General features: G+C 44.1%; 1 protein-coding gene across 2 annotated transcripts in view; it reads right to left on the bottom strand.

Moving 5' to 3' along the window:
• Positions 1–22,932, bottom strand: part of MGLL (monoglyceride lipase) — a 142,884-nt gene that overhangs the window by 73,058 nt on the left and 46,894 nt on the right. For both annotated transcript variants that reach the window (XM_033087104.1, XM_033087102.1), the window contains exon 3: positions 7,419–7,525. In XM_033087104.1, coding sequence (XP_032942995.1) covers positions 7,419–7,525 — 107 coding nt within the window. The remainder of the gene's footprint in view (positions 1–7,418; positions 7,526–22,932) is intronic.

Raw genomic sequence — 22,932 nt, 5'->3', positions numbered from 1 at the left:
CTGGGTTCTTGGAGGCAATACCTGCGTCTCTGTCATCTCCATGTTCCCACACCCCGTACAGACCCACACACAGTAAGTTCTCATTCAATATCTGATGGATGAGAGGCTGAATCTGCTTATTGCAACTATCAAATGTCCAGTTTTAACTACATGTATACTGTATCTTATTTAAAGTAAACTCTACACAAGAAACACCTGTGGTGACCTTGGCCCCCTTCTCCCTGGGATTTGCCCAATAGAATCAACTGTCTGGGGTGGGAGCCCAGCCGCCTGGGTTTTCACAAGCTTTCCAGGGACAGTAAGAACTGATTTTTTCTTTCATTTTATCCCACACCCACGATGTAACACCATCATCATTTATTATTATTATCCTCATTTTACAGATGAGCAAACTGAGGTTCATGGAAGTCTCTGTTTTATTCAAAAAAGAGGCAAGTGACCAAATAAGCTCATGTCACAGGTTTATTTCCAAGATGGAAGATTTCAATAGACTTAGTTGTGAATAAAACAAGAAGTTGGGGAGGGGACTGCAGAGATCTCAAAGGGATAGTAGGGGAGAGGCTGCACAAGCCGGCCTCCCTCACCTGAAGCACTTGCAGTGAGGTCACTGTCCCCATTTCCCTTTTGGGCCCTGTGGAGCATCAAAGGGCCACGCTATTATTTTCACACTCAGATTTACTGAGGCAAGAAAAATTGTTTTTCAAACATTTCAAACAACAATATATTACTGTAATTTGGGCACTCTATTTTAGAATACATCTAGCAAGGGAGCTTGACTCAAATCTGTCTCCCTGTATGAAAAACAAACATATATCATCTCTCCCCAGAATTTCCTAAACACCCTTCATTGGACAGGGTAGCCACCCCACCAAAGATACTCAGGCATAACTGCTGCCCACAAACATGCTCTCAGAACTTCCTCTTCTCACATACCCCAGCTGAATTAAAAAAAAAAAAAAAAAAGACAACAAAAAAAACCCTTCCTTTAACACTTTTCCTCAAATATTTGCAGATAATTAATTCACTGTTAATCAGTGGAGAATGGTACTTTTATACTTTGCAAATAAAGAGAAAGCATCTTTAGCCCCAGCAAATGCAATTTGAAGTGTGCCACAGAGTAAGGAGGCTGCTTACTGGGCCACATGGCCAGCAGCCTTGACGCCTAGGGCCAGCCCAAGATGCCCCTTCCAGGATAACCCGGCTTCAGCATCCTCCCTCCCTCCACCCACAGCACCTTCTTCCCCCCTCTCTTCTGGTCTAACTGCTGCTTCAGCTTGAGAGGAAGGCCGAGGGGTTTCCAGTGAGTCACCAAGAGCAGCTGGTGACCAAGGGACCACATGAACATGAGCCCTGGTTTTCTCTGTGCTATATTTAGAATGGCACAGAAAATCCCAGCCTCTGCGGTTTCCACCTGTTTAGGCGTCCTGGCAGCAACTCCAGTTCTGCTGGCCCACGCCTCTCCCTTGCTGGGTCCTACCCTGGATCCTGTCTCTCGATGCTTCCAAAAGGCTGGTGGCCCTCCCTGCTTCCAACAGCCATCCTGTCTCTCCAGGATTAAATTCCTTCACAAGTTCCAAGGGTCCAGAGAGACTTGTTACAGAGCCCTGACCTTCGCCATCAGGGTTCGCTCCCCCTCTGTTCCTGCTCCTAAACCTCAGAGTCCAGCAAAACTGTTGGGCCAGGATTTCTACCTCAAGAGGATATAGGCATGTGAACTGGTGTATCCAATTTTTTTTTTTTTAATCATATGACCTCTTCTGCCTGGAATGGTGGTTCTCAGCCTTGGTGTGAATTAGAATCACCTAGGGTGATTTCAAAAGCCTTGATACCCTGGTCACACCAAAGACCCAAGTATTTTTCAAGATTATCAGTGATTTCAATGGGTAGTCAAAGTGAGAACCACAGGTCTCAATTAGTGCTTCTCTCCACACCCTTCCTCCACCTGGCAAGCTCCCACCCACCTGGCAAGACCCAGAGACACTGCCAGCTCTCCAAGCATTGGGAAAGCCCTGTGACTTGAAGTTCTGCACCCCATCACTGCTCCAGCCTTCATCCCCATCACTTTAAAGCTCCAATTGACAGTCACCCCTGCCTCAACGTTGGCCACCAGACTCAGAGTTCCAGTGGCCAATCTGCTAGGTCCTCTCCACCAGGATGAGACCCACAGTTACCCTGCTAATGTGGATGCTTTACTGTTGATATTCACAACATTTCTGTTTTGATATATTTGGGATAATAAACTCTTTTCATTCATTCAACAACCACTGGTGATGCCTCTACTCGCTGCTCAGTCCTGTGCCCCACATAGTAGATGAGAAGGTTGTGGGGATAAAGAGAGAGGAGCTAACACATGACACAGCAAGATAGTCTTTGTCTGCCAAGAGCTTGCTACCTCTCCCATAAAGGAATAGTTACCACTCAGGATAACAAATACTCTAACAAAGCTGAGCACTTAAGAGGGGCTGCTTAATTTTTCTGGCGAAGACAGGTCATGCTACCATAAGGACATGCATTTCGCCTTGTACCATATCTAACCCAGAACTAATGTACAATTAGGAACTTTAACCACTCCTTATTGATGATGCTAATAATAACCTTCACATCAAAACCTTATGAAAGAACATAGGGAAGGATAAGATAGAAATGTGACGCTGTGAGTTAGTGTTATACCTAGAAAATACATACAGCAGAAATAGTTGAGAAATGCTCTTTTTAATAAATCTGGAGTGCAGTATGGCAGAGGACAAGATGGCTACTAGCAATGTGCATTCTCAACTTCTTTGTCACTTACAGAACCCTTTTTGTTTGGATCAGCAAATACACAGTTAACAAATTATATTTCCCTGCCTCCCTTGCAGCTAGGGATAGCCATACTATGTAATGCTGACAAATGAGATGTAGCTGGATTATGTCAGGGAACTCCAAGAAAGATTTACTTTCCTGATATGAGCCCAGTCCCATTCTCTGTGTTGCTTCTGTGTCTCCTTCCTGCTTAGAACATGAGGAGGAGACATCTCTGTGCATGAAAACTACAAGCTAAGAACAGCTGAGCAAAACTGCAAATGGAGCCTTGGACATTGGTGGCATTGTGGCGTTCTTGTGCCTTTCTCAGACTTCGTGTGGTGTGGAAGAAGAATAAACTTTTATTTGTTAAGTTACTACGGTCAGGTTTCTGTTACATGCAGTCAAACTGCCCACGACTGGTATGTGTGTTTTGGTGCAATGACAATAGGCTCCCTTGCCTATACAGCCCCAGAATCCTCAGCTCTAAAATGAGGTAATAATATTCATTTTTATGAGGGGTTAGAGATAATGTACAAAAAATGCCTAGTACAGAGCCTGGTGTGCAGTTTGGTACTCAATAAATGTCAGGAATCACAATTCTCATTTATGGCAAGCTATTCATGCCCAGGAGGTCATCCTGTATAATTCTAAGGTGAACATGGAAAATGAAGTTAAATGAGATACTAACTGAGCGCTGCTCTGTGCACACTAGTCTGCCAGGCAGGCTGAGAAACACTGACACGACCACAGTATCTTGAGATTTCTGTCTAAACAATGAAATTCTGTAATATAGTTGGGCAATAAGATTTAACTTAAAATCCAGTTAGCATCAGATTTATAGAAACCAGTGTTTCTACAAATTGTGTTATAGAAACCAGCAACGAAACCACCTTCGGTAGCTCTGTTTACCTTGTAAAGCATTTTCGCATCCTATAGCTTTATTTTGGTTTCACAGCAGCCTCTGTAGGCCTGACCAATGACCTGGCTCAGGGTAGCAACACTGGGGTAAGAAGCCAGTGCCCCTGACTCCCAACCTTGACTTAGCTGGTCCTTCTCAGAGACTTGGAGTCCCCATTCAGATACACAGCACAGCAGCTGGTCTGCACTGCAGCTGGGGGCGTGGGGGAGCTCTCACACCTGAGAGCTCTACATGTATTATCTGCTGGGCCCTCGACATGTATTATCTCATGACAATCCTTGCTATATTATAGCCCTATCTTGCCCATGTGCTATATGAGAAAATGAAGGCTTGGAATGGTTAAACAAGGTCTCCAAGATTACACAACTTAGAATTGCAATCCAGAGGGGACTTGGACCCAGGGGTGTTTGCTCCTGTGCCCTTTTGCTGCCTGGGGTGAAGGTTCCAGCAGCATGCTGCTGACAATGCACAGGAGTGCAGGACGACAATGTGACTAAATACATGGGAGGCTTGAGTGGTCCTGGCACTGGAGAGGCCCTGGGTCCTTGAGCAGTGGTTTTCAGCCCTTTGTTTTTAATCTTTCATGTACCTCCAATTGTGGTGGTCCAATAAATGCCCTTTCATTCTCCCCATGTATGTTGTATTTACATCTAAAAATTATATTGGAAAGAATGGAGTCTGCGTTTGTCTCTGTATGTATTTATGCCTGGTATGAATGCTGAATCATCAAAACAATATAATAAAAGAAGACAGGCTTTAGAACCAGCAGTCCTACGTTCAAATTCCTCCTTTCCACACCACATTTCTCAGCAACAAGGAAATAAAGCACAGATGACTAACTGCCAGTATGCACTTCTCTGGCCTGTAGCAGACCCCACAATGGCAGCCTGCTCACAAGCTTTTCCTACGAAGTAAGCCACAATTAGTTTTATCTATAGACAACAAAAGTTACACACATTCAACTGGGTGCATTTCTTGAATAAAACACGTCCATTAGGCACTTGCCAGAGAGAGTTCCCCATGAGTCACTGGAAGAAACCGACAAATCAAGGAACTTAAAACAGGTAAACATCAACAACCGGTTTCGAACTATATTTAGAATGTCATGGAAAGCTTTGCCTTAATTTTAGATGTCATTTTGGAAACGTCAAAAGATGGGCTGTTTATTTTCTCCCTTTACTCTAAAAAAGAAGTCTTTCAAAATTGTTTTTTAAAGTTCTACAGTCAGACAAAATAAATAAGGAACAACAGTTATTTGCTCCCACACATTTGGCCAAGTGTAGCTGATGATAAGGTAATCGACGCCAAAATCCAAAACAAATACTTGAAATTCTGGATGTAGGTGTTTAGTGTTTGCACAGCATAAATATTATTTTCTTGCAGAATGTCCCTATACTGTTCAGTACGAAGATGTTGGTGATAACTGCAACAAATTTAATAGAGACAAATGTAACAGGAAAAGTCATTCTTATTCTGGACCTTAACACAGTGTGAAAAGTGCCAAATTTAATAATGACAAGTCTCCACAGAGAAAATCAGGATAATCCTTGAATATTATTTATCAGTCTCACAATGATTCCCGGGACTACCTATAAAGCACTAGAAAACATTATAAGCACAAATGTCTTCTCAGTTACAAGGACATTTGCACACATCTGGCTGAAAAAGGGCTCTTGCTAAACTAAGTCTACAGTTTTATTTTTGTTTTCTGTTTTTTTTGTTGTTGTTGTTTTAGTTTCAGGTGTACAAAGCAATGTAATAGATATTTATACCCCTCACAAAGTGATAACCCCTCTCAGCTACTCCCCTCCGCCATGACAACACACACACAGACACACACACACACACATCAGACAATTATTTTGAACTTATTGCAACAATGTTGCTAACCTTTTTTTTGCTATCAAAGGGATTATTCATTATGAATTTGTACCAACTGGACAAACACTTAACCACGTTTACTATTTGGAAGTGCTGAAAAGGCTGCGTGAAAAAGTTAGACGACCTGAACTTTTTGCCAACAATTGATGGCTCTTGCATCACGACAATGCACCAGCTCACACGGCACTGTCTGTGAGGGAGTTTTTAGCCAGTAAACAAATAACTGTATTGGGACACTCTCCCTACCCACCTGATCTGGCCCCCAATGATTTCTTTCTTTACCCAAAGATAAAGGAAATATTGAAAGGAAGATATTTTGATGACATTCGGCACATCAAGGGTAATACAACGACAGCTCTGATGGCCATTCCAGAAAAAGAGTTCCAAAATTGCTTTGAAGGGTGGACTAGGCGCTGGCATTGGTGCATAGCTTCCCAAGGGGAGTACTTTGAAGGTGACTGTAGTGATATTCAGCAATGAGGTATGTAGCACTTTTTCTAAGATGAGTTCAAGAACTTAATTGTCTGACCTCGTGTGTGTGTGTGTGTGTGTGTGTGTGTGTGTGAGTGTATACAGAGGGTGCCAAAGAAATGTATACACATTTTAAGAAAGGAAAAAACTATATTAAAATTGTAATACTCAATAAATACCAATAACAAAAGATGAATACAAGTCATGTTCGACTTCTGCAGTTACAAGAGGTGCTCAAAGTGGTTACTATCAGTGTAATTTTAATACAATTTTTTCCTTTCTTAAAATGTATATACATTTTTTGACACCCTCTGTATGTATATCTATATATCTCTATGTATTTCTATATATCTATATCTATATTGTATCTATCTATCTATATTTAATTATAGTTGACATTCAACTATGTATTATTCTATTAAATCTGCAGTTCTTTATGTGCAAAATGCCCCCAGAAAGCTTTCACGCTCTGAATTTAGCATCTCTCTGCAGGGACACAGCTTTCCCACCCTTTTACAAGGCATCCAGGCCATCACTGTTCCCCCTCCTTTTCAGCAACATCACTCAATTACCTGTTTTCAAATCAGGCAAAACAGAAGCAACATTTCTGGATCTGGGCCGGGATAATAGATTTCTACATTGAAGCTGTGGAGAAATCACCATGTTCAGTCACAGCAGACTCTTCATTTTAGAGACTGTTAGGCAAAGAAAGGTCTATATCGGGAGCCTTGCCAGACATGCAGAATGTCACAAAATGATTAATGAAATACATACTGACGTAGGCAATGAACATTACATTTTGATGGTTATTGTGGATTTTGTTACATGACAGAAAATCAAAGGCTAGGCCTGTGGACACGTATGTGTATGTGTGTGTATAAGTGTATATGTATGCATATGTGTGTGTGTTTGGGTTTTTGTAAACCTTTTGGGGTTAAACTGGGATTTAAACTGTACTTGCACTGACCGCGCCACATTCATTTGAAGTCACTTGGGAAAAAATCAGGACCCATTTTGCACAGAAAATAACACACTGTAAATGTAAGAGAGGATTACTTGACCTGGGGCAAGTTCTTATATAAACATATTCTCACTTCAGTTTTTTGGTGGAGGTTTCTAACCAGCCTGCATTTAATACCAAACTCAACAGAAAGTGCTTAACAGACATGTTTTTAGTTTACATAACTCCGTATTTTTTTTAACTTAGAAACATCCCGTGGACAATGTCTTTTCTCAGTTTCACTGCAGGAATCAGAAGAGAATAAATGAAAAGGAAGAAGGATAGAGGAAAGGAGGACTAGACCTTTCTAGACACCCAAAACTGTCGGGCACTGGCCAGCACTGTGGGCCTGCGGGTACTTACCGTGGTCATGAGCGAACACCAGAAGTTCTAGCCCCACCAGCATCTGAGCTAGCTCATCGTAGCGACCGCAGTGCTCCCCAGCTCCATGGGACACAAAGATGAGGGCCCTGCAGGGGTGAGAAGGGTGTCAAGTTAGAAAGGCAGCAGACCACTGAGGCTGCAGCTTGAGGAGTCCAGAGCTTTCAACATCGGCAGTGAGTCAAAAACTAGATTACAGACAAAGTTCATCAGTAAGTAAGAGGGGATTGCTGTTAGAATGCTGGGCTTCAGGGTCCCACAGAATGGAGCCCAAATCCTGGCTATCCTAGGATTTGGATATGAGCTCCAATGGAGCAAGAGCTCTCAGGCAAAGAACTCATTTCCAAAGCTTCATTTCTTCACCTGTAAAATAGTAATTAAAACAGTCTCTTCCTTTGGGGAAGGGTTGTAAGGATCCCAGGTGCTAATTTATGCTAATATGCGAGGCAGAGCACTGGCACATGGCAGGCCCTCTTGTAGGCTGGTGCTGGTTTCCTTTCTAGCCAGCTGCTTAAGTGGCCCAGCCCTAAGCCAATCAGGGCGCTCTGTGATCAGGTACAGTGACTGGCTCAGGTACAGGCATATGACTCAAGTCAAGCTGACCAGGTCCAATCAAAGCTGACCCTAGAGCTTTGGCTTAGGTGACCAGGAGAAGGCATTTTCACTTTCCCACTAGACTGCAGCCTCGGAGGCTGTGGGCACAATGGCCCCAGCTGTCTGGAGAAAACTGAAATACGAGGTCTGACAATTAGTTCGCGAACTTGTCACACCGTGTGCTTACATTGGCAGCACTGTATAAACAGCTCAGTGAGGTTTCATAACCTTGGTATATCAGTGTCTCACAGCTGTGTTCGTGCTGACGTGTGGCAGTGTCTTGCTGAGTGGCGTTCATTAATTGTTATTGCGTGTTTTTATGTGCCATTGAGAGAATATCTGAGCTTGAATTAGAGCAACGAACAAACATTACATTTCTTGTTGGCAAGAGTAGGGGCGGCCGGATGGCTCAGTTGGTTAGAGCACAAGCTCTTAACAACAAGGTTGCCAGTTCAATTCCACATGGGATGGTGGGCTGCGCCCCCTGCAACTAAAGATTGAAAACAGCAACTGGACTTGGAACCAAGCTGTGCCCTCCACAACTAGATTGAAGGACAACGACTTGACTTGGAGCTGATGGGTCCTGGAAAAACACACTGTTCCTCAACATTCCCCAATAAAAAATTAAAAATAAAAATAAAACTTGGCAAGAGTGGAAGTGAAATCAGGGACATGTTAGTCCAAGTTTATGGGGATAATGCCATGAAGAAAACAGCAGTGTACAAATGGATTAAACGTTTTTCTGAGGGGAGAGAATGTGTCACTGATGAAGAGAGGTCAGGGCAGCCAGTCACAAACAGAACTGACGAAAGCATTGCAAAAATTCATTGAATTGTGTGTCAAAATCGTTGGCTGACTGTGAGAAGCATAGCACACCAAGGAAATATTGATAGAGAAACAGGAAAATCTTAACTGAAAATCTTTCTACATTCAGGAACACAACAGGGCTGTCCCCTATCACCTCTGGATTTCAACATAGTGTTGGAAGTCCTTGCCAGAGCAATCAGGCAAGAGAAAGAAATAAAAGGCATCCACATTGGGAATGAAGAAGTTAAATTATCACTCTTTGCAGATAACATGATGCTATATATAGAAAACCCTAAGGACTCCACCAAAAAGCTATTAGAAACAATCAACGAATACAGTAAAGTTGCTGGCTACAAAATCAACATACAAAAGTCCATTGCATTCCTATATACTACCAATGAAATCTCAGAAAAAGAAATGCAAAAAACAATTTCTTTTTGCAATTGCAGCAAAAAGAATAAAATACCTAGGAATAAACCTAACCAAGGATGTGAAGGACCTATATGCTGAAAACTATAAGACATTTTTGAAAGAAATTGAAGAAGACACAAAGAAATGGAAAGACATTCCGTGCTCATGGATTGGAAGAATCAACATAGTTAAAATGGCCATATTACCCAAAGCAATATACAGATTTAATGCAATCTCCATCAAAATCCCAATGGCATTTTTTAAAGAAATAGAACAAAAAATCATCAGATTTGTTTGGAACCACAAAAGACCCCGAATAGCCAAAGCAATCTTAAGAAAAAAGAACAATACTGCAGGTATCACACTCCCTGACTTTAGCTTGTACTACAGGGCTACAATAATCAAAACAGCATGGTATTGGCAGAAAAACAGACACATAGACCAATGGAATAGAATTGAGAACCCAGAAATAAAACCACATAAATATGGACAGACAATTTTTGACAAAGGAGGCTAAAAACATACAGTGGAGGAAAGACAGCCTCTTCAATAAATGGTGCTGGGGGAATTGGATAGCCACGTGCAAAAGAATGAAACTGGACTGCTATCTGTCACCATGTACCATAATTAATTCAAAATGGATCAAAGACTTAAGCATAAGACCTGACACAATAAACTGCATAGAAGAAAACATAGGTACTAAACTTATGGACCTCGGGTTGAAAGAGCATTTTATGAATTTGACTCCAAGGGCAATGGAAGTAAAAGCTAAAATAAACGAATGGGACTATATGAAACTTAAAAGCTTCTGCACAGCAAAAGAAACCATCCACAAAATAAAGAGGCAACCAACTGAATGGGAGAAGATTTTTGCAAACAGTGTCTCCGATAAGGGGCTAATATCCAAAAAATACAAGGAACTCATGAAACTCAACAACAAAAAAGCAAACAATCCAATTGAAAAATGGGCAGAGGACCTGAAGAGACCAAAGAGGACACACAAATGGCAAATAGACATATGAAAAAATGCTCAACATCACTAATCATCAGAGAGATGCAAATAAAAACCACAATGAGATATCACCTCACCCCAGTCAGAATGGCTATCATCAACAAGACAAATAGTAACAAGTGTTGGAGAGGCTGTGGAGAAAAAGGAACCCTCATACACTGTTGGTGGGAATGCAGACTGGTGCAGCCGTTATGGAAGGCAGTGTGGAGGTTCCTCAAAAAATTACAAATAGAATTACCATATGACCCAGCAATCCCTCTCCTGGATATCTACCCAAAAAATCTGAAAACATTTATCCATAAAGACACGTGTGCTCCAATGTTCTTTGCAGCTTAGTTTACGGTGGCCAAGACATGGAAACAACCAAAATGTTCTTCGACAGATGAATGGATAAAGAAGTTGTGGTATATATACACAATGGAATACTATTCGGCGGTAAGAAAAGATGATATAGAACCATTTGTGACAACATGGATGGATCTTGAGAGTATAATGCTAAGCAAAATAAGTCAGACAGAAAAGGCAGAGAACCATATGATTTCACTGATGTGTGGTATATAAACCAAAAACAAGAAAAGAACAAGACAAACAAATGAGAAACAAAGACTCATAGACACAGACAATAGTTTAGTGGTTACCAGAGGGTAAGGGGGGGTGGGGGGTGGGAGATGAGGGTAAGGGGGATCAAATATATGGTGATGGAAGGAGAACTAACTCTGGGTGGTGAACACACAATGGGATTTATAGATGATGTAATACAGAATTATACACCTGAAATCTATGTAATTTTACTAACAATTGTCACCCCAATAAATTAAAAAAAAAAAAAGAAAATCTTGGCATGAGAAACGTGTGTGCAAAAATGGGCCCGAAGGAGCTCACCGATAAATAAAAGCAAAGGAGAGTCGAAGTTTGCCAAGACCTTTTGGAAAGGCAAGACGATGTTTTGGGCCATGTTATCACTGGTGATGAAACATGGGCGTACCAATAGGACACTGAAACAAAGCATCAAAGTGCACAATGGATCTCAGCCAATTCTGCACGATCAAAAAAGTTCCATCAGTCCAAATCAAGAGTCACAACAATGTTGCTAAGCTTTTTTGATATCAGAGGGATAATTCATTATGAATTTGTACCAATTGGACAAACAGTTAATCAGGTTTATTATTTGGAAGTGCTGAAAAGGCTGCATGAAAAAGACAACCTGAACTTTTCACCAACAATTCATGGCTCTTGCATGACGACAATGCACCAGCTCACACGGCACTGTCTGTGGGGGAGTTTTTAGCCAGTAAACAAATAACTGTATTGGAACACCCTCCCTACCCACCTGATCTGGCCCCCAATAACTTCTTTCTTTATCAAAGATAAAGGAAATATTGAAAGGAAGACATTTTGATGACATTCTGGACATCAAGGGTAATATGACGACAGCTCTGATGGCCATTCCGGGAAAAGAGTTCCAAAATTGCTTTGAAGGGTGGACTAGGCACTGGCATTGGTGCATACCTTCCCAAGGGGAGTACTTCGAAGGTGACCATAGTGATATTCAGCAATGAGGTATGTGGCACTTTTTCTAGGATCAGTTCACAAACATAATTGTCAGACCTTTTATGAGTCAACCCAACAGAGGAGATCCAAGTCCTAATGATGTTTGAGCCCTGAACCCAGCTAGATCTGAAGCCAGCATCCCCCACTTTTATTGTTGTTGAGGTCATTGGATTTTCTGTCATTTGCGATGAGAAGAATACTGACATATAGCTCTTTCCATTTTTGTGTGGAGTAATTGTATTTCTGCGTTCCTTTTTCCACAAGCTGCTGGCATTTGTATTATTCTTCTCCTCTCTTTCTCCACCTGGCAAATTCCTTTACTTCCTTCAAGGTCCATCCTTAATATTCCCCTCTGAGAAAGATTTTACAGCCTACGAACAGCTCTCTTAAATCTCTGCTCTGGGCCTCTGTAATCCCTATTACAGGAGCGGTGACAACGGCTTTCTGCCTACCCTCACCACTGGTTACAACCTTCTTGAAGACATGTAGATTTCTCCTTCATTTTTCTTTAGTGGCAGTTTTGAGCTCATGGTGGGCATTCTGTACATGCTGTTTGAATGAATGACTGGGTGAATGAATGAATGAATGAATGAGTGAATGAATGAATGAGTGAATGAATGAAAGAATGACAAAGGTTTTAAAATAAACAACTATATTTCATACCTAAGATCTGTGCAGAGGAAGCCTCAAGAGCTAGAAGCAGAGCTTGGCTGCGGGCTCAGTCATCCCGCAAAACATTCAGTGACCACTCTGGGACACAAATAGTAGCACCCATCATACATGGCTCATCCCAGCTTCTACTAATGTCAGCCCAGCAGTGGTGGGTTAATGAGAGGGCATTTAGATTCTTAAGTATACAATAGTCAAGATTCATACTGTAGTCTTAGCGTAAGACCCATGGGGCACTAGAGTCCCTTTCAAGCAAGGAGTGACTGTTGTGAGCCACATGCATCCGATTTTTGCCAATGAGGCAGGGGGTGGGGGACAGAGGAGGAGGAAGAGGAAGAGGAGGAGGAAGAGAAGGAGGAGGAAACAGCTGCCATTTTACTGAGCATTTACTACGTGCCAGTTCCTCTATTAACTCCCATGTACAAGAGTTCTAACCCTCAAAAGCATCTCATGTTTTATCTTCTTTACATCTGAAAGTGAAAATCAGAGAATTTAATTTAATTGCCCAAGTCACACAGCAAGTTGGTAAAACACAGATCAGAATATGTCAGTACCTGGCTTTCAGGTCTCCAACGGCCTGCCAGTGGGCTGAAAATATGAGTCATCTTGTCCCTTGCCTGCCTTGCCACTCATTTGTCTCCCTCCCAAGTCACCTCCCTGTGCTCATGACAGGTTTGCAGCCATTCTTTAGCAGCACTCAGTTCTTCTCACCTCTGGGCCTTTGGCCTTGCCAACCCCTCTCCTTGCAGTGCTCTTTCCCAGATCTGCTATGGCTGCTCCTAATGCTCTAGTCTCAGGACAGAGGTCACCTTAAAAAAGCCTCTCTTCCATCCCACCTGGGGCGGCCTCCCTCCCTCGGGTCTGTCTGAGCTACTGGCCCCTCACTGCACGTCATAGTTTGCCATTTGCTTGCTTGGTTCCTGGCTCTTGCTTTCACTTCGATGTCAGCTCGAGAGGCCAGGAGCTTGTCCACCTTGCCACTGGCAAAACCCCAGCACGGTATCCCAGCCTAGTGACACTGAGCAGGGACCAACGAATATGTGTCAAGTGAATGAACACTTTGTTCTTCCTACAGCTCCTCTCTGCCAGTTTGTGTAGGGTCAGAACAGCAACGGTTTGTTTCACCATGCTATATGTTTTATTCTTTGAACGGATCACAAAGTACCAGCATTAACCTCATATTCCTTTGGCATCTGTCCTTCCTGCCCGTTTCTTAAAAATACAAGAGAAACATTTCACCCCCTCTTCATTGCTCCACAGAATGCCCAGTCACCTGATTATACCTGCCCACCTGACACATCTGGGCTTGGCTGATGGGATCCCTCTCAATTAGTGAGGAGCATGCTGGAACCTAGTCATCCTCTCCCATCCGCAGAAGGGTCTGCACTTCCAGAAGGGAGGCTCAGCATTTGAACATCCTTTGGGAATTTTGGCAGCTGCTGTATTAATTCAGCCCACAGTAATGCAGACGGACAAGTGATCAAGCAGGTCATGCAATAATCAGCTTCTCACTGCAGCTAGGGTCCAACTCGGTGGAAGAGGACTTCGTGGTTTCACTTAGGGACCAAAGGAGTGGCACAAGGCCTTGGAATTGCCTGTCAATAGAATCCACCCCCAAGGCAATATGTGGAAAAATACTTGGCCTCTTACTCTGCAGAAATTGTTCTAATCCAAAGGTTCTCAACTTGCGCCACACCTTAAAATCACCCAGAGAGCTTTCAAAGATGCTGAGGCTGGGTCCCACCACCAGAAGAACATCTGGGTTTAACTGGCTTGGAGTGGGAAAGCTCCCCAGTGGTTCTGGTGTGCAGATGAGGTGGAGAAGCACTTGCTTTCACAGCCCTCTGCAGCTTGGGTGACAATGCTCCTCAGATGCCACACGGAACTTGCCAGTGGCAAGAATGCAGCCATTCTGGTATGGAGATGTACAGCCACTTTGGGGCCACTTATCTCCCTGAGGGACACACTGGATAAATCACAGGTTCTATAAGTAGAGGTTCTATAAGTAGAGATTGCAGAGGCTTCTGGAGCTTGCTGCTACCATCCATTTGGAAACGAAGCTGACCAACATGGCTGTCCCACGGCAGGTGGCAGAGGCTTCAGCCAGCCTTCTCTGCACAGGCTGGGCAGCACCTGCAGGCTCAGTCCCCTTTCCCCTCCAGACCCAGGTCAGGCATCTGTGCAGACACACGCTCTTACAACTGGCCTCATTCTAGTCTTATGCTGCTGCCGCCTTAAGGGGGGTTCTCCTAGATTTAGCTCTTGCCTGGCGCCCAATTCTGATAAATCAACCTCTCCTCCCCGTCCCCACATTTATTATTCCCTGGACCTGAGTCTTTGTTTCATAGAATCTGTCTGGCAAAGTAAAATCAAATCATGTTTCCACTCTGCTTGAAAACTTTCAGAGACTTTCTGTCTGCAGCCACAGAATAAAACATGACGCCTCTGTGATAACATCCTCATGTCCCTCTTCTCCATGCCCCGGTGCTGAGATATGCCAACTGGGCTGTGCTGTTAAGTGTTTAAGAACTGGGCGGTATCCTCATTTGTAGCATTTGCCAATTTCCATGGTTAAATGCTCTCACCATGGCCAATGTCAAGTTATTACCGTGCCGCCACTGAACACAGAGTTGAGAAGAGGGGAGCACCATAAGCTCCCAAGAGCCCATTCAAATTGGCTCCAACACAGGTTGTTGAGCCCCTGCCCACCTGTGGGGGCTTCTGCTGGGAACCACCGCACTCCACTCCCAGCTTTGCATGTTAACTGTGACAGTCATTTGGATCTCAGGTCTCTTCGGACCACTTCAGTTGAAGCACGTCTCTTCAGCACTTGTCACTGTCTAAAGATACTTATCCAGTGCTGTGTTTTCTTTTGCCTCCCCTCACTAAACTGTGTCCTGTGAGGACACAGATCTCGTTGGGTTCATTTACCACTATGTTCTCAGCGGGAAAAGATGCTGGCATACAGTAAGAGCTTAGTAAAGATTTGTTGACTGACTGGATGATCCCTCAGGTGTGGATCCCTCTGCCCACTGCAGTCCTTCAGGTTTCAAAATCATGCCCTGGGGTCAGAGGCCTCGAGAAGCAGGCTGGCACAGAGGTTTTCCATTGTTTTGCCCCACCCACCTGGCAGGATGCCCCTCTCTATGGCAAAACTTCTCTCCCTCCCTCCCCACACACCTGCTATAGGTGGAGCCACCACCTGCTTAGGGTCCTATCCTGTGTCTAAACCTGACCAGCAGTCCCTCAGGTCCACCCCAGGTCCCAGCCCCTCCCAGCCTCCCCATCTTGATGCCATGGACACATCCAGCCACATTCTGAGCTCTGCATGTTTACTACATCTTGTCTCTTTAGGGAAAGGGAAACCTCCCAGTGAGGCTTTCTGAGGAACTTCCACATTCACACCGGATGCTGGACACCACTTGGGGGTTCACAGACGTAGTGATTATATTTCTGCTCTGAAAACACACAGCACTGCGGAACTAAGACATCGAGTAAATACACACCACAGTTGCCAGGAGGCTGTGAAGAGAGAGCACAGGCCAGGCAGCATGGTTTGATTCCTCGTGCTACCACGTATGGCACTGGGCAAGTCATCTGGCAGTTCTGAGTCTACACTCACAGGGTAGTGGTGACAGGATGGCCATTTGACCGAGACTGTCCAGAAATACTGACTCAAAGCTCATCACATGCCAGGTCCTGGGGACACAGAAATGCAAAAACAGCCTTGTACCTACTCTCATACAGCTGACAGTCTCACAGGAAAGACAGACACTCAGCAGAAAATACACATGTAAATATGTATTGTGAGAAGTGCCATGAACACAGACAGGAGACCACAGGGGGCATTACTGGGACGGGAGGGAGTGGCCAGGGAAGGCATCTGGAGTGTTGAAGCTGAGAACCAAAGGCTGAAAAAGAGATAGTCATGGGTGGAGAGGAGAGCTGTGTGTGTACAGGGTCGTGCCCAGGACAACACAGGTGTACCTATCCCAGGCAGGGAACAAAAGCTGTGGTGTCCGGAAAGCTTCTGGAAGGAGGCGCCTTACACGTACTCTGAGAGGTGAGGTAGCCGGAGCTCCGGAGGCAGCAAGGAGCTGGGGGGTCCTCCATACAGAGGGTGGTATGGAGCAGGGCAGTGACCTGATCTGACTTTGAAGCGTGCCTCACTGCTTTGGACAACAGAGCAGGGAAGGTGCATGGCCAGGCCCTACTCCCCTTCCTCCCCTGGTATTCAGCAACTTCAACCAACAGCAGCAGCAGAAAATTAACAGAGCATTTACGCAGACAAGGCAATACCCACAGTGGCAGAAATTAGGTTGTAGAAGAGGCTAGAGAAGCTCATTTTCCAGGACTGTCTTTAATGGCTGCAGCCCATTGGGAGCCAATTGTTCTGAGAAGGCAATGCCTGTCAGAGGGGGAGGCCAGGTCTCAGGAGCAGATGGCCTGCCTGGCATCTAGCCCTGGGAGGCGGGGCAGCTCCCAATAAAGCATATGTAGCCCTTGAGATGAACGTGCCTCAGAATTCCTCAGAGTTTATAAGCTGAGGCTGGCTCATTCATGTCCAGGTATAATGAAGTAGAATTTCCCCCCCATCAAAAAATTAATTCTCCCTTTATTCCCTTGCTTATTCATTGCTGAAGTGATGAACTTTCTGGGTCTCAGTTTATTCACCTGTAAAATGGGGACACCAACTGTAGAGGGCATTGTGGAGTAAATTAAAAGATGTGTATGGAACGCTCAGGGTCTTACCTGGCATAGAGAAAGCACTCTGCAACCGTCTGCTATGAAACCATTTTCTCTAATGACACAGATGATCGACTTGCTATCTGGAGGCCAGAGTTTATCTCCAGCCCTCCCTTGAGCTGGTTCCTGGGTTTTCATGGGCGTTAGTTTCTTCACCTGGCACCTCCTCACTGGGGTTTTGGGATGAAATGAGGGAATGTATGTACAAATACGCTGCAGGGCTCTGCAGGTCAAGGTTGAAGCCTCTGTCTTCCAAGTCATCCGTTCTGCCTTGCTCACCCCCCAAATGGCGAGGCCCATTTACAGACCCATACTATGCAGGGACCCCCTGGAAGGGTGGGTAGGAAATAGGTCAGCAGCCCCACCAGTGCCTTGAAAAACAGAGACGAGTGCTGGGAGGAAAAGAGTTCACTTCCACCAAAGGGGCCCCCACCTGTTTCCCACAGGACTTTGGACTTGGCTGGGACCTGCCCCCCTCCTTCTGAACATTTGTAGAGTGGGGATCACAACACCTTCCACACAAGACCATCAGGAGAATTAAACGAGCACTTAGCATGGCCTGGCACTAAGTAGAAAACATTAGCCTCTTTCCTGCTTGCCCTTTTCTGAGCACACCAGGCTACATTAAAGGGAGACAAGACGTCTAGCGAAAGAAATGCTCTGCTCATTTTACTAGGAAAAATTCGGAAAGCAGGATTTGTTGGCAGAAACTAATGGTCAAAGAGACCTAGTGGACATTCCTACCCACAGACAGCAGCCCAGGTGGTGCTGTGGGGGCATCGGGCCCAAGGAGATGTCCTTGACTGACCTTGATGATGTCTTCAAGTGAAGAGGGCATCACCTGCCTCCTCTGGGTGCTACACATGCTGTTAGGTCTCACTTATTTCCAAGGCACCCCACTCAGGCAGTGCATGGCTCACCTCATCACCCACATCCACTAAACTCCTCCTGCCAGATTTTGTGACTTTAAAAATCATCAGGTGCAAGTGGGACCATGAGGCTGTGTTGGACTCCTTTCCCATAACTAAAGCTGGAGCATGATGAGCTCTGTTGGAATCCAAATTTAACTGTTTCTCTTCCTCTTTCAGAGTTCCAGGACGACTTTGTTCCTCCCTTTCTGGCAGGGCTCCTGCAGTACAAATAGCATGTGGCAGGGACAGAAATAGAACAAAACCTGTGAAGGGGTCTAAAATTTCATAGAAGGAAATAGAAATAGAGTTCTCATTTGTAAAACAGATCAATAATGCTGATCTTCTGAGCTCTTTGTTAGCATTGATTAAGAGAATTTATGGAAAAGAACCCAGCAGGATGCTTGCTGCCAAGTCAGGCATTACATAACAGCCCATGCTAGCAGCTGATATTTACTTTGGCCAGATATTGGTCTAAGTGTGTTATGTGCTGACTCATTTAACCCTCACAACAACCCCACTGGGTGGTTACTGCTATTTCCTCGAGTTTACAGCCCCTTGCCTGCAGTCACACAGCTGGTAGGTTTGGAACCCTGAACCCACCAGACTGGCTCTCAAGTCTGTACTGTTGGCCTCTGTGTGATTACACAGTAAGAGCATCATGTCACAGGGAGTGGTCAGGTGGTGTCCCACAGCCCCCTTGCCCTGATCAGCTTATCCTGTGGCCTCCTGCCTTAGCCCACATTGGGAACAACCCTGTAAACCAAAGAAGGACATCTGCTTTCTCAGCATACCACCTCTATCCACACCCCACAATTTGGCACAGGCTCAACTCTTCCCCTCTAGGAAGTCCTTCCCAGCTTCCAGGCTGAGTTAGCTGGTCCCACCCGGGGCCCTGAAATACTTTGTTCACATCTCTAGTATTCATCATAATCTAGTATAAGTAGACCATGAGTTGTTTGGGGATAAGGACCATGTTTTATTTATCCATTCTGGTGTCATGGTGTCCCTAACAGCTAAAAATGGCCTCTGCTCCATGATTGCTGAATGAATGAATGAATGATGTAGCTCAGAGGAGGGAAAGACAACTGTGGACTAGAACAGTCAGGGAAGCATTCCTGGAGGCCTATAAACCACTCCACAGCTCTTCCAACTATTTGGAAAGCACCCAGTCCCCTCTATTAAATTCTCTTTCACTTTGCCTGGCTAGAGAGGCTTCTGTTGTCTGCAACTGACGCAGATGCTTCCATTGAGAGATCACAATGGCCACTGAGTTCACAGGAAAAGGAGAACGAGGACAGGTGAGCCACCCCCTAAAAGGGATGGTCAAGGTGAAGGAGGAGCCATAGGGGATAGAAAGGGTGCCCTGCAGACTCATGGAGTGGCTGGGAAAAGACTTGACGCATGAGGGAGCAAAGCTCAGCGGAGTGGGGAAGAAGCCCCGGAAGTAGGAACAGAATGGTTGATTATATCCTCCCGGGGCTCGGAGGTGCTGACGTCTTCTGGGCTAGGATGTGACAAGGCAGAGGGACACATCTATGGCTGGAAGGGAAATTCAAGGTTCAGGACCATAATGGGAATTAGACTAATCATCTCTAATGATTAGCCCAATCTTAATTTTTGTTAAAAGGCAGATCTTCAAGAGAGGTATTTGCAAAGGAGAAAACAGAATTGTAATATTTTTTTTTTAAAGATTTTTTTTTTGGGGGGGAAGGGGAACAAGACTTTATTGGGGAACAGTGTGTACTTCCAGGACTTTTTTCCAAGTCAGGTTGTTGTCCTTTCAGTCTTAGTTGTGGAGGGCGCAGCTCAGCTCCAGGTCCAGTTGCCATTGCTACTCGCAGAGGGCGCAGCCCACCATCCCTTGAGGGACTCGAGGAATTGAACTGGCAACCTTGTGGTTGAGGGCCCACTGGCCCACGTGGGAATTGAACCGGCAGCCTTCGGAGTTAGGAGCATGGAGCTCTAACCGCCTGAGCCACTGGGCCAGCCCCTGGAATTGTAATATTTTTTAAAAAGCCACAAAGAAATCTTCTTTAAGCATTCTTCCATTTAATACACCTTTTAAAATGTGCACAACCTAAAACCCAGAACAGCTTTACATCCAGAATATTTTACCTTAATTGCTGCTGTCCACCTCAAAATTGCATATTTTTTTAATATCATAAAGAACACTATAAAACAGAAGACATTGGCTAGGTCAAGCTAAGACATTCAGTAAATATCATTAAAAGTAGATACACTGACAATCACTCTGATTAACAATAACAGTGCTGAGTGACACGTATTAAGAGGTAGCACCCTGTGGGCTTGGGCCTTGGAGTCACTCTGTGAACTGAAATCCTGGGTCTGCCCCTTACTAGCCACAAGCCTCAGACAAGTGACTCAACCTCTCTGGTTCTCAGTTTCCTCATCTGTGAAACGGGCACCAATAATAGCACCTTCCTCCTAGAGTTGTGAGGATTATGTCAACATTGTGAAACAATGAGCCAGTCCCAGCAGCCAGGGAGCACTCAGTCTATATTAGCTAGTACTATCTCGCCAGGTGTGATCTAAGCGTTATTTACTATTACATGCCATTTTATAAATTTAGGAAATGGGCACAGAGATGTTAAACATATAGCCCAAATCACACACATGCCAAGTTTTGAAAATCTGATTTGAAGACCCTCTTTCTTAGCCAGTACACTGAATGCCCCTTGTGGATGACTGCCTCAGATGACCTCTGGGAGTGGGAAATGGTGGGGCTCTTTGTCTTCTGAAGGTGCGAGAGGGAGGGATGATGGATTGTGAATGGCTTCTGTTCAGCGGTGGGTTTTCTTCATAAAGTGCAAAGTCACTCCCAAATTGGCTAGAGATTATCTATGGAAGGTCTGCTTCTATTCTACAGTCCTGAAATAAACATGCTGAGTGATTCATTCATCAATGATTTACTAGACTTTACTACGTGTCGAGCCATCAAAGGATCCTATGAATGACCCATAGCACTGACTCCCCACGCCATCCCTTCCCACAGCCTCTTGCCACCCCCCATATTGAATGCCTGTTCTTTTAGTTCAGTGACCCTACTCAGTCCCCCATCTGCTTGCCCAATTTCTGTATGACCCTGGTCTAGGAGCCTGGACTCCTCCTCCCATACATGCTCCACTACTCCCCACTTACACCCAGGACCCACTGTGGGTGAGAACACTGCCTCCTCCTCTGATGTGACCGAGTTTATGTGGCCACAGCAAGGCGAGGCCCTAGTCTTTCATGCAGCCCGCTGTTCCTTTCCCCACTGGAGAGCACTGCTGGGTGCCCAAAGTTCAGGCTTAGGGCATAGCTCGCCAAGCACCTGGTGAGGCCTGTCTTTCTCTTCCTTTCCATGAAGCACATGCCACACCCCTATACCCAAAGTAGGAGCTTGCTTCTGGATCATTTGAAAGATCAGAATCCTTGAAGTCTGAGAGCTCATCCTGTACACCCCATCTGCTGCAGGAACAAGAGAACCACCCTCCTCCCCTTTCCTGTTGTGTGTGTGTGTGTGTGAGTGTGTGTGTGTGTGTGTGTGTGTGTGTGTGTGTGTGTGTGAGCCCCTCTAGCTAATTTATTTATTATTTAAAAATATTTTTTAATTTTTAAATTACAGTTGAAATACAATATTATATTAGTTTCAGGTGTACAACATAATCAGTAGACATTTATATAACTTATGACGTGATCTGCCTGATAAATCTAGGAGCCATCTGACACCATACAAAGTTATGATCCTTGTGCTATAATTTACATCCCTATGACTATGTTGTATCTACTAATTTGTACCTCTTAATCCCTTCTTACCTTCACCCATCCTCTCAACCCAGAAAGGTTCTATCTGGCAACCATCAAAATGTTCTCTGTATCTATAAGTTTGTTTCTGTTTTGTTTGTTCATTTAGTTTGTTTGGTAGATTCCACATATAAGAGAAATCTTATGGTATTTGTCTTTTTCTGTCTGACTTATTTCACTCAGCATAATACCCTCTAGGTCCATCCATGTTCTTGCAGATGGTAAGATTTTATTCTTTTTTATGGCTGAGTAATATTCCTTAATATGTATGTACCATTCATTCATCTATTGATGGACACTTAAGTTGTTTCCATATCTTGGCTATTGTAAATAATGCTGTGATGTACATAGGGGTGCAAATGTCTTTTTGAATTAGAGTTTGAGTTTCTTCAGATAAATACCCAGAAGTGAAATTACTGGGTCCTTCTTTGTCCTTTGTTTTAAAGTCTATTTTGTCTGGTATAATTATTGCTACACCAACATTTTTTTTTATTTCCATTTTCATGAATTATCATTCTCCATCCTTTTATATTCAGTCTGTGTGTATCTTTTGATCTGAAATGAGTCTCTTGTAGGCAGCATCTGTAAGGGTTTTGTTTCCTTATCCATTCAGCCACCCTATGTCTTTTGATTGGAGCATTTAATCCATTTATATTGAAAGTATTTGTTGACAGATATGTAGTTATTGCCATTTTATTATTCATATTTTCCTTCTCCTTCTTCTCCAAGAAGTCTCTTTAACATTTCTTGTAATACTGGTGCTAATGAATTTCTTTAGCTTTTTCTTGTCTGGAAAGCTCTTTATCTATCCTTCAATTCTAAGTGATTCTAAATGATAGGATACAGTAATCTTAGTTGTAGGTCCTTGCTTTTCATCATTTTGTGTATTTCGTGCCAATTCCTTCTGGCCCGCAAAGTTTCGGCTGACAGTCTTATGGGAGCTCCCTTATAGGTAGCTAACTACTTTTCTCTTGCTTCTAAGATTCTCTCT

The sequence above is a fragment of the Rhinolophus ferrumequinum genome, chromosome 19, assembly GCF_004115265.2.
Source record: "Rhinolophus ferrumequinum isolate MPI-CBG mRhiFer1 chromosome 19, mRhiFer1_v1.p, whole genome shotgun sequence".
In the NCBI taxonomy this organism is placed as follows: Eukaryota; Metazoa; Chordata; class Mammalia; order Chiroptera; family Rhinolophidae; genus Rhinolophus; species Rhinolophus ferrumequinum.
The sequence above is the reverse complement of the archived record's forward strand: the minus strand, read 5'-3'. Positions and strand labels throughout refer to the sequence as shown.